Source organism: Prionailurus viverrinus, chromosome F2 (genome assembly GCF_022837055.1).
Source record: "Prionailurus viverrinus isolate Anna chromosome F2, UM_Priviv_1.0, whole genome shotgun sequence".
Classification (NCBI taxonomy): Eukaryota; Metazoa; Chordata; class Mammalia; order Carnivora; family Felidae; genus Prionailurus; species Prionailurus viverrinus.
In genome coordinates this window covers 44,388,265-44,402,520 of record NC_062578.1, presented here as the reverse complement: position 1 = coordinate 44,402,520, position 14,256 = coordinate 44,388,265, and the positions used below count along the sequence as shown (strand labels likewise).

The 14,256-nt window shown below is 43.7% G+C and overlaps 1 protein-coding gene across 1 annotated transcript in view; it reads right to left on the bottom strand.

Annotated features, from left to right (window-relative positions):
- Window positions 1-505: 505 nt before the first annotated feature.
- Window positions 506-14,256, bottom strand: part of LAPTM4B (lysosomal protein transmembrane 4 beta) — a 79,220-nt gene continuing 65,469 nt past the window's right edge. Inside the window, exon 7 of the mRNA XM_047842140.1 lies at window positions 506-1,683. Coding sequence (XP_047698096.1) covers window positions 1,606-1,683 — 78 coding nt within the window. The 3' untranslated portion in view covers window positions 506-1,605. The remainder of the gene's footprint in view (window positions 1,684-14,256) is intronic.

The following is a 14,256-nucleotide window of genomic DNA, read 5'->3' as shown; positions in this document are numbered from 1 at the left end:
CTGCCAAGAGGCCTTTTTCCATTCCTAACACCTCTTAATATGATTAACTTAGTGTGAGTCTTCTGGGCACAAAGTTTCCAGGAACAGCATTTCTCAGGGTGAGTTTATAAAGAACAGTCATGAGATATACCAAGAGAAATCACCGAGGCTGATTCTCAGGGATAAAAATCTCTCCTCCCACCTCTCTCATTTAATCTCCCTTGGCATGGAGTAAAATCTGAACTGCTTATTAAAAGTACACCATGGACCTAAACCACCATATGCAAAATAGCCGAGCACACGGAGCTCGGCAGAGGTGGGGTTTAGGAACGTTCGAAGCTCGGGTCAGTTTGGCTCCATTTCTCTTGGCCTAAGATGCTCTGATTTTATCAGCACTGAAATATTAAAAAATACATATGTGTGAAAAAAGCTATAAAGCTGCCTCCTCAGGCCAAACTACGTGTGTCGGCATGGCCACATGTGGGTGGAAAGGGTCCCTAGGTATGATGACCACAGAGTCAAAAGGTTATTTTCTCAGATGTGGGCAAATGTCACTTTAATTGCAAAGCCTTCATTTACAGCACACTCAACAATGAACAAACAGGAGAACTGTGACTTCTGAACATATGAAATGTATAAAAGTCCCTTGAAATTCAGATAGTCGAGATACGAGCATTCCACAAGAAAAGCACCCTTCCTCATTTTTCTGAAGACCGTCTTATGTTTCAAAGATGACAAGGCATACTCAGAATCTCAAAACAGTAGGATGTTCCTTGCAGGGAGAGAAGAAGAAAATCTTGTTTCATACTATTAGGCAAATACTTAACGAGAAGGGTCCTGGGTAGGGATGGGAAGCCAGGAGGAAGGAAGCACCAGATACCATGCGAAACTAAACAAATCAGTTCCACCTCTGTAACACAGATGGGACATGCCACTCCACGACCCCCGACACGGGGTGTGCAAGAACAGCCATCGGAGAGCGGCTGCCGTCATTGGCTGGGATTGCTGAAGGGTGTCAATTTAGCCCATGGACAAAATCCTTGAACAGCAGATACAAACTGTCACTGACTTTAAGTCAAAAAGAATCTTAAGGAAATTCTTGTTTTATTTATATAGATATGGACTCCTATTTATCTAATTAGAGCAATGATTACACAGTTGACATTCCTGTTCCATAAGGGTTTGTTCAAACACTGGAATGGCTTAAGAAAAGCATCGTCTAATTTCGATTTTATTTTACACTTTGAAAAGAGACAGAGGGAAGACAGAGAAAAAGGATGACTAATTCCCCCCGACTCTGGGGTCCAGCAGGTACAGACTTCTCTGACTCCAGGTTCATCCACACTGCTGGGAAGTTTCAATGTCTAGGGAAAACCAGGGAAGACTAGGTAAGCCCGCTGCGCCCCACCCCTACACAAAGAATTCTACAGTGAGTCTATCACAGTGCTCTAGCTGAAGCGTATCTTTAAAACTAAAGAGGGATTCAACTGAACATCTAAATTTTAAAACTGTAGCGTTCAGCAACAAATAAGCTCAGAGAACTCAACCCAGAAGTGAAATGAAAGAACTATTGCTCTGACGTCTGAAAATCAAGCCGCTGCGCTCAGCTCTGCCCCACTTTCAGGTTTAGGCAGACACATAAGGGGGTGGTGGCTCCTTGGACGCGCCATTCACAGTGGCATCATCGTAAGGGGGTAACAGCACCTGAGAAGAAACAGAGAAGACGAGGGTTAGTGTGTAAAGGTGCACATACATTCCCCTGAGCTTTAACTTTAAAAGAACTTTCATGCAATTAAACGTTTACCATAGCCGGTACCAAAGATCAACTTGCCAGCAAGTGGCTACCCTTCGATGAGAGACTTTTTCTTAAGGAAGAAAATGGGAAGAGACTTTTGGCCCTTCTGTAGGTTCTCCTCACCCTGTTCACATGTGCCTGGAGGGACACAGGACTGTGTCACTAGGACTAGGAAGCAGGCGACTGTGGGTCTCCAGGGCACGAAAGGCTTCTGGGTGAGTTCCACGTGTGCACACAATTGGGGCAGGCACCTAACTGACCACACGAGCCACACTCATGGTTGAGATCAGCCACAGTTTACCGGCACAGCCGTGGTAAGTTACTTAACCTACATTTCTGCAGCCATAATAGGTGGATACCTGAGGTCTATCAAATACCTAACACTGCTTGATGCACCCCTGAGATGGTCGATATTATCTGTCAATGGGTGAAGAGAAATAAATAAGAATAAACACTCATGTTGATGGACAACCTTTCTGTTCACATTTCAGGTACAAAATCAAGCACTTCTAATTGTTCATGAGCTGTCAACATAAGAAAACACTGACTGATTTGGGGAGTGAAAAACAAACCAGGGAATAGCAACTCAATATAATTAGCCTTGATTCAATCAACTAACATTTATTATGCACCTACTGAATGACAGGCATTGTGGGTACAAGATAATTAAAATAAAAGACAGTCTGTGTCCTTAGGAATTGAGAGATGAGATGAACGAAAACCTTACCCACCTCAAGTGCTTTGTGGAAAGAGGAAGAATATTCATTCACAAATGGAACAGAACAAAACAAAATTATGGACATCACTTAAACTGAAAGTAGTAAATAAATGTAAAAGCCAATTTCCTGCCTTTTCATTTATTTATCCCTTTAGCTTCCATAGGGACATTAAAATTTTCTTTTTAAGTTTTTGTCACACCCCATCCCCCCAATACCACACACAGGCACACTCTTCCCTCTCTTAACACACCTAATTGCTGATTTTTCTCTTCTTCCGGTCTGGGAGCTCCTCTTGAGGTGCAGCCCTGTCTCACTTAGCCCCAGAGATGGCCCCAGTCCCTATTCGCTACTAGGAACTCAGATGTTTGTAGAATAAATGATGGAGGCATCCCCTGGGCTGGCCCTGGGAGAGTCTGTATGGTACATCAGAGGGAGAAGTGCAGCCGGGCATTCTAGGCAGAGGACATCTACACTGGCTAGAGGCCAATTAGGAGACTGGAAACCACCCAGTCATTTGAACAGAGAAAATTTCATAAAGAGTCATTAACAGAGGACTGGAGGTGAAACAGGTAAAATCAGGCACGATCAATGCATGGGTGTGAACAGGATGTTAAAGAACGCACACGGAAAACTCCTTTAGGCCTCTCGGGAGGATATGTGGCATCAGGCCCAGAGCAAAGAGGAGGTGCTGCAGGTAGACAGGGAAGAGCACCGGCAAAGGGAGGAAACCTGAACGTAGAGTACCTTCTGGGACCGGAAGGAAAGACGGACAAGGGTCAGAGCATGACCGGAGCCCTGTCTTTCACGAGCAGGTACTTTACCCAGTAACTGGCAGGAGCATCTTGACGAGGGATCCTAAAGGTCTCGGCCTGACATGGGAGAAAAGTGTACTCTCTACAACAAAGCCACAGCTCCGCTCCCTGTGTCGGCACATAGGTGTGTGTGTGCGTGTGTGCACATTCGATGTGGCTACTTAGAACCGGTGGCAACAGCTGGGATCGACACTAAAAACATTTACATTTTCCACGACTGAGCTTCAGCATGATGCTCCTCGGCCTCATTAAATAACGAACTGGTTCCTATCTATCATTATCCTTGGAGAAATTATTCTAAAACACAGCAGGGCTACTAAAAAAGGACTGAAATCAAGCCATTGTATCCAATTTATTTTCTTTCCTGAGCAAAACACAACACTCAGATTCTCCAAAAATGTACACCAAAGATTAAACATGAAATTAAAAAAAATTTTTTTAATGTTTATTTTGAGAGAGAGAGAGAGAGAGAGAGAGAGAGAGAGAGAGAGAGACAGCAGGAGAGAGAGGGAGACACAGAATCTGAAGCAGGCTCCAGGCTCTGAGCTGTCAGCACCGAGCCCAATGCGGGGCTTGAACCCACGAGCTACGAGATCATGACCTGAGTCAAAGTTGCCACTTAACCAGTTGAGCCACCAGGGGGCCCCTGAAATTTTTTTAAAAAAAGAAAAAAGTACTGTAACTTTGTAATTTTGTCAAAATATACCTACTTTCGCATAAGTCTGGCAGTTTGTCACTATTTCTTGTGATTTGTCTTCAAACTTGTATTATTATTATATTTTTAAGTTTATTTATTTATTTTGAAAGGGACATAGAGAGTGCGAGTGGGGGCAGGGGCAGAGAGAGAGGGAGAATCCCAAGCAGGCTCTGCAGGCGGTCAGTGAGCAGAACCTGATGCAGGGCTCGAACTCATGAACCATGAGATCATGATCATGACCTGAGCCGAAATCAAGAATCTGACATTCGACCGACTGAGCCACCCGGTGCCCCTTCAAACTTGTTTTACAGTTTCATTTTACAACAGTTATCTTCACATCCCAATATTGGCCTTTTGTCTCAAATATTCCTATTGCCTTGGACCCTTCATCCAAAGTCAAGAGGCCTGGTGACAAGTTTGCCCTTTCAGCGGGGCTCGTGACAATCTCACCTATCCTCGCGTCCCCACAACCACACTGAAGATGGTCTTCACACAGTACCTCACGCTCTTTTCACTGAAAGTCATCCAAATGGAATCAGTTTTACATTCTGAAGGGATAGCGTCATTTTTTTTAATCGAAATGACGTTAATATTATTGACAATTTCAAGGAAGGGTTGGTGACATGGGACTGCCATACTGTTTCTATTACAGTCTGACAATGCTGACTAAAAACACTTCCTGTTGTCCTTTTCTTCTAAAGATCAATAAAGTACTTAGAAATCTGAAAAAACAACTGTAGAGTCAATTAAGATGGAACATGCCAATTAAGATGCCACATAACAAAACTGGTTGAAATCCAATTACTTTGACATTTTTAGAAGTTGGCTTTTAGTTAAACTCAGTCTTTCATTTTTAAAAATTTAGTCATTCACAATGAATGACTACAAAAATAATCTCTGAGGACTAAGAATATAGGTCATGTCCTACTTCAAACTAAAGGCACTGCCTGGAAAACGGCAGCTGCTCGACGAGTAGACAAACACAGAGACGTTACAAATCTCAACCACCGAGGACTTTACTTCAAGCAATATTCAATCTAATGAAATTCTAATCTAAGTACAGTCCCTTGGAGTTTGTCTTAATAGGAGCTCAACCACAGGGTGACTGTGTGATCGTGTCACTTTCTTCCATGCAGAGGGGAAAATCCCTCTTGCCAATGACCCCAGAAGGCAGCTGTTCACTAGGAAGATTAGAGTCTGTGTGTCCGTAGTGTCTCTTTCGTTGGGAGTTACCTTGCTAAGTGACACTGTGCTTGTGGGAAAGCAGCTCCCTGGTCATTGCAGTTCAACACAGCAAATACATCAATACATAAAACAGTTGGAGGGAGAAATAAATTAACACCAAAGGTCAAAAAATGTAACACAGAAGTGATTTCGTAGAAGGATTCCATAAATCCACAAGTCATTAAAATTTGGGAAACGAATTCATTCCATCAAATACTAAGAGATGATAAAATGGTCGAGAGAAAAGAACTATTTATTGGTAACAACAGGAGATGTTTGGGTACTATGGTTAGAGTTGGACTTCAACCATAATAGTAGAGCTTAGGCATTAAAAGCCTAATTTTAATTACATGGAACTCTACAGTTGTCAGCTTTACACACACATCTCCCCAAAGTATTATATGTAAGTTACATACATGTCTACAGACATTCACAAAATTACATGTCCAATTTTGTGTTTTGGGAAGAGTGTTCAGAGCTTTCATCATGTTCTCAGAGAATCTTCCCCGGAGATCTGGGGGTCAAGACCAGAGATCAATATGAGGTACAAGGTAAAGTGCACCAGAAGGCTGCTTACTGGCCCCTGCATCCTACCAGGGCAACGTAAATTAAACTGGAACCAGTGACCAGGACGATGGCTGTGTGGCACCTTGTCCACGCCGGGGCAGGGGGAGGAGAAACCCTAGGAAAAAAAGAGAACTGATAGATGACCTTACACAGTCAAAATACTTGGAAAATAGTATTAGTAGGTGGTTGACAGATCTAATAGCCACACAGAAAGGATGGGGGCTTAGGTAACAGGAAAAAAGCATGGCAGCTGAAAAAACAAGGCAAATGTTTACTGGGAAAAAACAAAAACTATACAAGAAAATGTATACCACAGAGCTCTGCACTGAACAATATTCACGTATGTGCATCATCCAAAGTAAACACTGACTGATGGCGGCACCAGAAAATCTGATATGACTGTACGAGGAGGACAAGGGAAGCAAGGAACATGAGGAGGAGAGTGAGAGTTAAATCCTATCCAACAACAAGAAGTCAAAAGAGATCTTGAGCAGATGACCAAACAGCAAGGTAGACACTATTTTAAAATACAGAGGTAAACACTAGAAGAAACAAGAAAAAGAGTCTGCAGCACTTACTGCTGGGGTAACAGGTAAGAGCTGGGCAGGATAAGTAAGAAAGCAATCTTTCTGTGCAGGATCTTCAGCTATGTATATGTAATACTATGTTAACAACACAAATAACATTTAAAAAATGAAAGAGTAATCATGGCAGCGTTGAAGTCGAAGTCCGTCATCAAGGGGCAACTTTCAACCTGAGGGTGGTGGGCAGGCTAAGGGCTGCATCATTCCTGCTGGCTGGAGGCAAGTTGTGGATTTGACAGGAGCTTCTGCAGGGGGCCTGGAAGATGAGCTTGACTGGCCAGATCTGCAACTCTCAGAGCAGGGAAGGGTGGGAGGGCCTGGACCCCAGCAGTACAGATACTTAACAAAGCAACGGGGGAGCACTGTGCTGGCTGAAGTTATTACCTCAGGTGCAACATGCTCCCACAGAAAGGGTGATCAGGACCAGCCCCCACACCCACCTGAGACCCCCCCTCCAGTCCTGTGAGTCCCAACCTCCACACCGGAACATAGTGCAGAGCACCCCACACTCCAAAGAAAACTAGAGAACTATGGTGCCCTGAGGTACCCCCAAGGAAACAAATGTGTGCAACAGGAAAACGAACAATTCCCTCATTTACCATGTTCTTCCCGCTACTCATGCCCAGGTCAACAGCAGCCCTGTATCTGACCCCACCCTACCCTACCCCATCCCATCTATTCCCAGGATTCCTGGCATAGCGCGCTCATTACCGATCTGACTCCTTCTTGTGATTTTTCTCTCCTGGAACGCTCCTTTCCTGTCACTCCATACAAACCCAAACAACCCCAGGCTCATGTTAAATTCACTTCTAATATGGAGATCTGAAATGTTCCAGCCTGGATTACACTCTTCTCCACTTAATTATGCTGTACAATCACAGTACAATAAGTTCTTGAGATAAAAAGACCACAATGATAGATTTTCATATTCTTTATAGATGATATGAAGTCGTAAGAACAACACTGGAAATGGCAGTAATTATAATACGACCCTCTGAACTCAAACCACAAAATCACTTTCCTGAAGCACTTATGTAAGTTATCAATTGTATATTATCTTGTACTATTAATAGTCTCATATACACTTACCTTTCTCCTCTCCAAAGAGTTCCTAAAAAGCAGGAGTCTCACACTTCTGTATCCCTCTCTCAGAGCTTGTTCTTAGACAAAGGGGTATTCAAATGTGAGTTCTATCACTTAGTTGATGTGTGGCCATGACCATATTCTAGAGGCAATATGGCGGTGGATAGCCATCAGGATCTGATATCAGACCCGGGTTCAAATTCTAGCTCTGTGATTTATGATCCTTGGGTTATGAAATATACCTGAACTTCAGTCTGCAGATCTATACAATGAAGACCACGACAAGTTCCCTTTGAAAGGGTGTTATAAGGATTTAAGGGAGTTAACATAATGCTAATGTGCAGGACAGGATTAGCATTTGGATGCTCAATGAATGGCAGCGATTTTCCAACTACAGCCAGACAATTGAAACAGTATTATTTTATCTTAAACTAGCTCACCTACACAGCACGCTCTCCTCAGGAAAGTGACACCAGTAAGCCCTCTACTCACATCGTTATTTCCTTGGGTTAGAAAAGAAGTTCTCTCTTCCTGCCCCAGCTCTGGTGGTTGCAGAGAGTGTTAGAGGCTAAAATTGAAGCTGCTCTGGGCCCTGCTTGTTGAGGCAAACAGATGACTGGATAAATACCCATGAGGGAAGGTCACTGAACCAATAACCTATCTGACATGGATCCTCTCTCAAGAATCCTGAAGAGGGGCGCCTGGGTGGCGCAGTTGGTTAAGCGTCCGACTTCGGCTCAGGTCACGATCTCACGGTCCGTGAGTTCGAGCCCCGCGTCAGGCTCTGGGCTGATGGCTCAGAGCCTGGAGCCTGTTTCCGATTCTGTGTCTCCCTCTCTCTCTGCCCCTCCCCCGTTCATGCTCTGTCTCTCTCTGTCCCAAAAATAAATAAACGTTGAAAAAAAAAAAAAAAAAAAAAAAAAGAATCCTGAAGATATTCCTGTTCTGGAATATGGAAGGATAGTCCTAAGGTTGTGCCGAGAAACTCCTTTGGAAACAAGCCAGCTCATGATTCCTTTTACCTCAAAAGCTAGGAGCAGACAGTATACTCATCTCCCCCTACTATAGGATTTGCCGTCCCCACACCTCCCACGTCCTCCTTTACCAAATCTAAACAAAAGTAACTGAATGATGAGAAAAGACACTATTTGTCCATGAAAAGTGGATGCCATTCTTACTGTAAGAGATGTGGGCATATAGTTATAATTCTAAAATCCACGGCAAGGTTTGGTTGAAAACACCATAGCCAGCACTCACGCCTTACCCGCGTACATGGGGGCACCTATCAGAGGGCAGCTGGGCTGAAGGCAGAGATGATGATGGGCTGAAATGTGGAGCAGGATGGCCTATGTCAACAGCAGGGGTCATCCCGGGAGGGGGGAAAGTACACGCAAACTGCGTGTCATGAAAGACCCAGGCACACCCAGTAAGGTTTAGGTAGTTTGCTGGCTGGAGACCTGGGTGCGTGAGGTGGGATTACAACGGATGAGTCTGGAGCTACAGGCGGGACCCCAGCTGGTCTTGGAAGCAACGGCAGGGAAGTGGCACCTTCTTTCATAGAAACCAGCAGTCCTCGCCATTTTGGGGAGGGGGGGTGGATACGGGTCTTTGGTAACTGAGGAGGCACAGATTGTTTTTACAAAATCAACCACCCTCCTCTCCCCACAAAACATGAAAAAGCCAAGAAAATACCACTGTGAATTTAGACTTTTCTTGTTTTGGCTCCTCGGGGGAGGGAGGGGGTGGTTTTCGTGAAGGGGCCTGGTATTTGTGAAAGCACGACAGCTCACAAGAGCGAGAGCAGCCGCTGTTGACAACACGTCAGTAACAGTCCCTCAAAGCTGCTTCACAAATAAGATGGAGTTGGCAGGACGAAGTTAGGATTCCGCTCCCTCCTCTCGTTTCAAGGAAATACTAGAATGCGTGCAGCTGAGACTGAGGTTATTGTAGGGGTAAATCCTGAATCTGTTCCTATTTATTAAGAGGGAAACAATACCAAACCACCCCACAAGTCACAAATAGCCATCACACAGCAAAGTGGAGTAACCCACAGTGGAGAAATGTTGCAGTAATAATAAGTGGCACAGAACCCCCTGAAGACTTAAAAAAAATTTTTTTAATGTTTATTTTTGCGCATGCACGCGCGAGAGAGAGTGTGAGCGGAAGAGGAGCAGAGAGAGAGGAGACACAGAATCCGAAGCAGGCTCCAGGCTCTGAGCTGTCAGCACAGAGCCCAATGTGGGGCTGGAACTCATGAACCAGGAGATCATGACCTGAACTGAAGGTGGACGTTCAACTGACAGAACCACCCAGGAGCCCCTGAAGACTTTTTTAATTTTTTGTTTTTGCTTTTAGAGAGAGTGTGTGAATGTGTGAGTAGGGGAGAAGGAGGGGCGGGGGGAGAAGGAAGGGTAATAGAGAGGGAGGGAGGGAAAGAGGGAGGGAGAGAGAGAGAGAGAGAGAGAGAGAGAGAGAGAGAGAGAGAGAGAGAGAGAGAATCTTAAGCAGGCTCCATGTTCGGTGCGGAGACTGGTACAAGGCTTGATTCCACGACCCTGGGTTCACAACCTGAGCTGAAACCAAGAGTCAGACACTCATCCAACTGAGCCACCCAGGTGCCCCCTATGAAGACTTTTAAATAAAGGGTTGACAAATCAGTTTTATGATTTACATCAGTCTGGCAGCAACAGAGAGAAGAAAACTGAAAAGTAGAGCTGAAAAGACTAAAGGACTAATCGTAACAAGTTTAAAGATGACTGGCCAAGGTGACAAGGTAGACATTGCTACCATTCACTGGAATGGAAGAAAAGCAGCAGATATGGAAGAAATAGTGTGATCTCCGCAGTGTGCTCGTTTGTGGATGACAACTGGACGGTCAGGGGTATAGGCACGGAGCTGGTCTGGTTCACATCACCTAAGTGATTTCCACCAAATGAATAAAAAAGAGAGCAAGACAAATGATTTATTAAATGTTTTCCATTCATTTCATCAATGAGTGTTGGTGCTGCTGTGTGCCAGGTACTGAGGATACCGCACTAACTGAACCACACAAGGCCTGAACCAGCAGACAGCTCATCTGCTAGCCGAGGGGGGCTGATGAACAGAATTTATTTTCCATGGGGAAGAGCTTCTCAACCAGTATCCATTCACAAGAGTGTGCCATACAAACACTGTTTCTTCCTGTTTGCCACCGTCTCGAGAAGCCTGAGGCCCGCTGGGGTACTGGCTAAGAGCATGGGCTGTGGGGCAGACCATCTGGGTCTACCAGTCCCAGCTCCGAGGCCTCGGGCTGGCCACGTACCTCTTAAAGCCCTACTTTTCTCCATCTATAAACAGGGGCCATAACAGCGTTTCTCTCACAAGGTTAGTGAAATAAATAAACCTCAGCAATGTGCTTATTAGTACATGGAATGTACTCAGGCTCAACAAATCACTTTATCCCACGCAGTTTTGAAAGGATGTTGTGGCTTGCAGTATTGGTCATACTGCAAAATAAGACAAACGAGTGTTGAAATGACCCAGAAATAAGACAAAATGGAAATTAATTGGGTCAAGAAGTTTTTTTTCCATATATGAATGGATAGACAGATAGATACAGAAAGAAAGGAAAAGAGAGGGAGGGAGAGAGAGGAAGGTGTGTTTTTTCTTTTTTAAAATTTTTTAATGTTTACTCATTTTTGAGAAGGAGAGAGAGAATGTGAGCGTGTGCAAGCAGGGGAGGGCCAGAGAGAGGGGGGGACAGAGGATCCCAAGCAGGCTCTGCATTGACAGCAGAGAGCCCGACGTGGACCTTGAACTCACAAACCATGAGATCACCACCCAAGCCGAAATTAAAGTCAGACGCTTAACTGACTCAGCCACCCGGGAGCCCCTACTTTTTTGTGATAGTAAACTACAACAAGACTTTATGGAGCCTGGGGGGCTCAGTTGGTTAAGAATCCAACTTCGGCTAAGATCATGATCTCATGGTTCGTGAATTCGAGCCCCCATCAGGTTCTCTGTTGTTGGCACGGAGCCCTCTTCAGATCCTCTTCAGATCCTCTGTCTCCCTCCCTCTCTGCCTGCCTCTCTCTCTCTCTCAAAAATGAATAAACATTAAAAAAAAAAAAAAAAGACTTTAGGGGCACCTGGGTGGCTCAGTCAGTTAAGTGTCCAACTTCGGCTTGGGTTGTGATCTCACAGTTCGTGGGTTCAAGCCCCGCGTTGGGTTCTGTGTGGAGTGTGGAGCCTAGAGCCTGCGTTGAGTTCTGTGTCTCCTCCTTCTGCTTCTCCCCAACCCCTGCTCACTCTCTCTTGCAAAAATAAACATTAAAAAAAATTTTTTTAAAAACCTTATGGAATAAATCTTTATATAAAAGATAGTGGGTAATATATACTAACACATAATAGCTTTAGCTACTATTTTTCAAGGCTTTGTGACTATTTTGCAAGCAAATTATTCTTTTATTGATTTTCTACTAGAGTTTGTAGAAAATGTAAGCTTGATTTAATCCAGAGGCAAAACAACAAATAGGTGAGAATTAAAACTTTCTCAGGAAAAAGCTGTCCTTTACAAACACCAAAGGGTTAGGTGCTGTTTGTGAACCCACCTGCAGGAGAAAAAGCTCAACTCTGAGATCTACCAAGGCCAAAAGTTGGGATTCTTAAACTCCCTGGGATGGTTCCAACAGTTGTCCTACAAATGCCTAGAGAACTTGGCTTCAACTTCCACTAAAGCAGAGGTCTGTGAACTACGTGGGCCAAATCTGGCCTGCCACCTGTTTTTTGTGTGGCCTATAACCTATGAATGGTTTTTACATTTTTTAACGGTTTAAAAGAAGAAATGCTTTGTGATCTGTGAACATTACATAAAATTCAAATTTCAGCACCCATAAATGAGGTTTTATGGGAACACAGCCATACTTACTCATCTATGTATTATCTACAGCTGGCTTCACACTAGGACAGCAGGGCAGAATAGTTATGACAGAGACCATCTGGCTCACAAAGCCTAAAGTATTTACTCTCTGGCTCTTTATAGAAAGTTTGCCTTTGCCCGTACTCAGGAAAAGCATTACCCTGATTTCTGCCCTTGGAAGACAGAATAATGTCAGATATGAAATTACACGGCCTCAAAACAATCTCAGAATTTCGAGGCACTTAGGTCTTCCAAAGGTCCTTTTAAATTAATTCCAAGAAGTGAAAATATTTTCTCTTCTTCACCATTTCTTACATCCCACATGGTCCACAATGTATATACAGTTACAGTGTACCTTGTTTAAAACAGGCGGCGTGTCTTACATTGGCCACACCATATTGGCCTGTTTAGACGAGCTTTTCCTTACTCATGCCAAACAGGAAAGGAGAGACAGCTGGCTTAGGAATCGTCACGATTAACAGAAATAACCATTTGGGCATTTGGGACAGGGTCACCACGGACATAAAGTCTGGGCTATCTTTAAGGAACCTAGGTTAGCTATTTCCAAACTTTTTTAATATCCTCACGTATGATATAAATAAGTAAACATACACATAATCACATTTTTTACCTTTAAGATACACATTTTCATACATTTTAACCCCTGAATGGAGGCTTCACCTTGTAATCGACAACACCTTACAATAAGCAGTACCTGAAATAATGGTGCAATTTACAACTGATGGCATCTTGTTTCCAACATGCCAGGAGGCGGAGAGAACATAAACAGACTTTTTGGGAGGTTCTTGTAAGAAATCCCCACTGAGCCCTGTCTGCCTACATAATAAGGAATCATTTCCAAAGGCAAGTAAAATAGAAGATGATTTTATCCTCAATTCACTGCAAAACTACTATAAACTGCAATTACTTGATATTATAGGAGGAAGTCATTATTTCTCTTAATTCTCAATAGAGAAGCTACTCAGACTCTTTTACAGATTATATCCAGAATATAGAAAGAACTCGTACTTCAAATATTTCAAATTGGGTCAAAAATTCTCACCAGTGAGTTATTTGGTCTGGAAATACCAAATTAACATAGCTGCCCAAACTGAAAGTTAAAATGGTTTTGAGCACTTAAATATCTAATATTTAAATAACGCTATCTAAATGAATACACCTTTAAAAACCTGTACTTTTGTCTAAAATAAAAACACCTCATTTAACTACAGAGGAAATGGAAGGGATGGCCAGCCTGCTATCATGCTGTCTATGAAAGGCATCCCAGCTACTTCCTCTCCGCGACCCCAGCCTGATGTGCTACGCCACCTACTGTGCCTCCTCCTTAATGATTCTACACCGCTCCTTCCAGAGGCGGCCAAGGCGGCAGGAAGAACGCTCAGTACCTCAGATCTCAGCTTCCCATTTTACCCAGCTCCCCCTTCCCTGTACACCTCCCTCCCTCCCTTGCGTCAGTGGAAAGGGAGAAATGTCTCCTGCTTTCATTTCCAGCATCCAATGAAGCAATGTTTAATTTTCTATTACAGTGTAATTTGTGCCTACAAGCGTCATTTTTTCATAGCTATAAGTGCACTACCAACTTCCATATTCTGCTTTTCAAAGCATCACAAGCCTTTCGTCTGTTGTTAAACTGTTCGTAATAATTTTCATGACAATAATGACATTTTGTCAAGTGGATATATCCTTATTTAACCAAACCAGTCTCTAATTATTAGAAAATGAGCTTAGGGGCGCCTGGGTGGCTCAGTCAGTTACGTGTCCGACTTCGGCTCAGGTCATGATCTCACGATTCGTGGGTTCGAGCCCCCACATTAGGGTCTCTGCTGTCTGTGCAGAGCTTGCTTTGGATCCTCTCTCCCTCCCTTCTCTCTGCCTCTC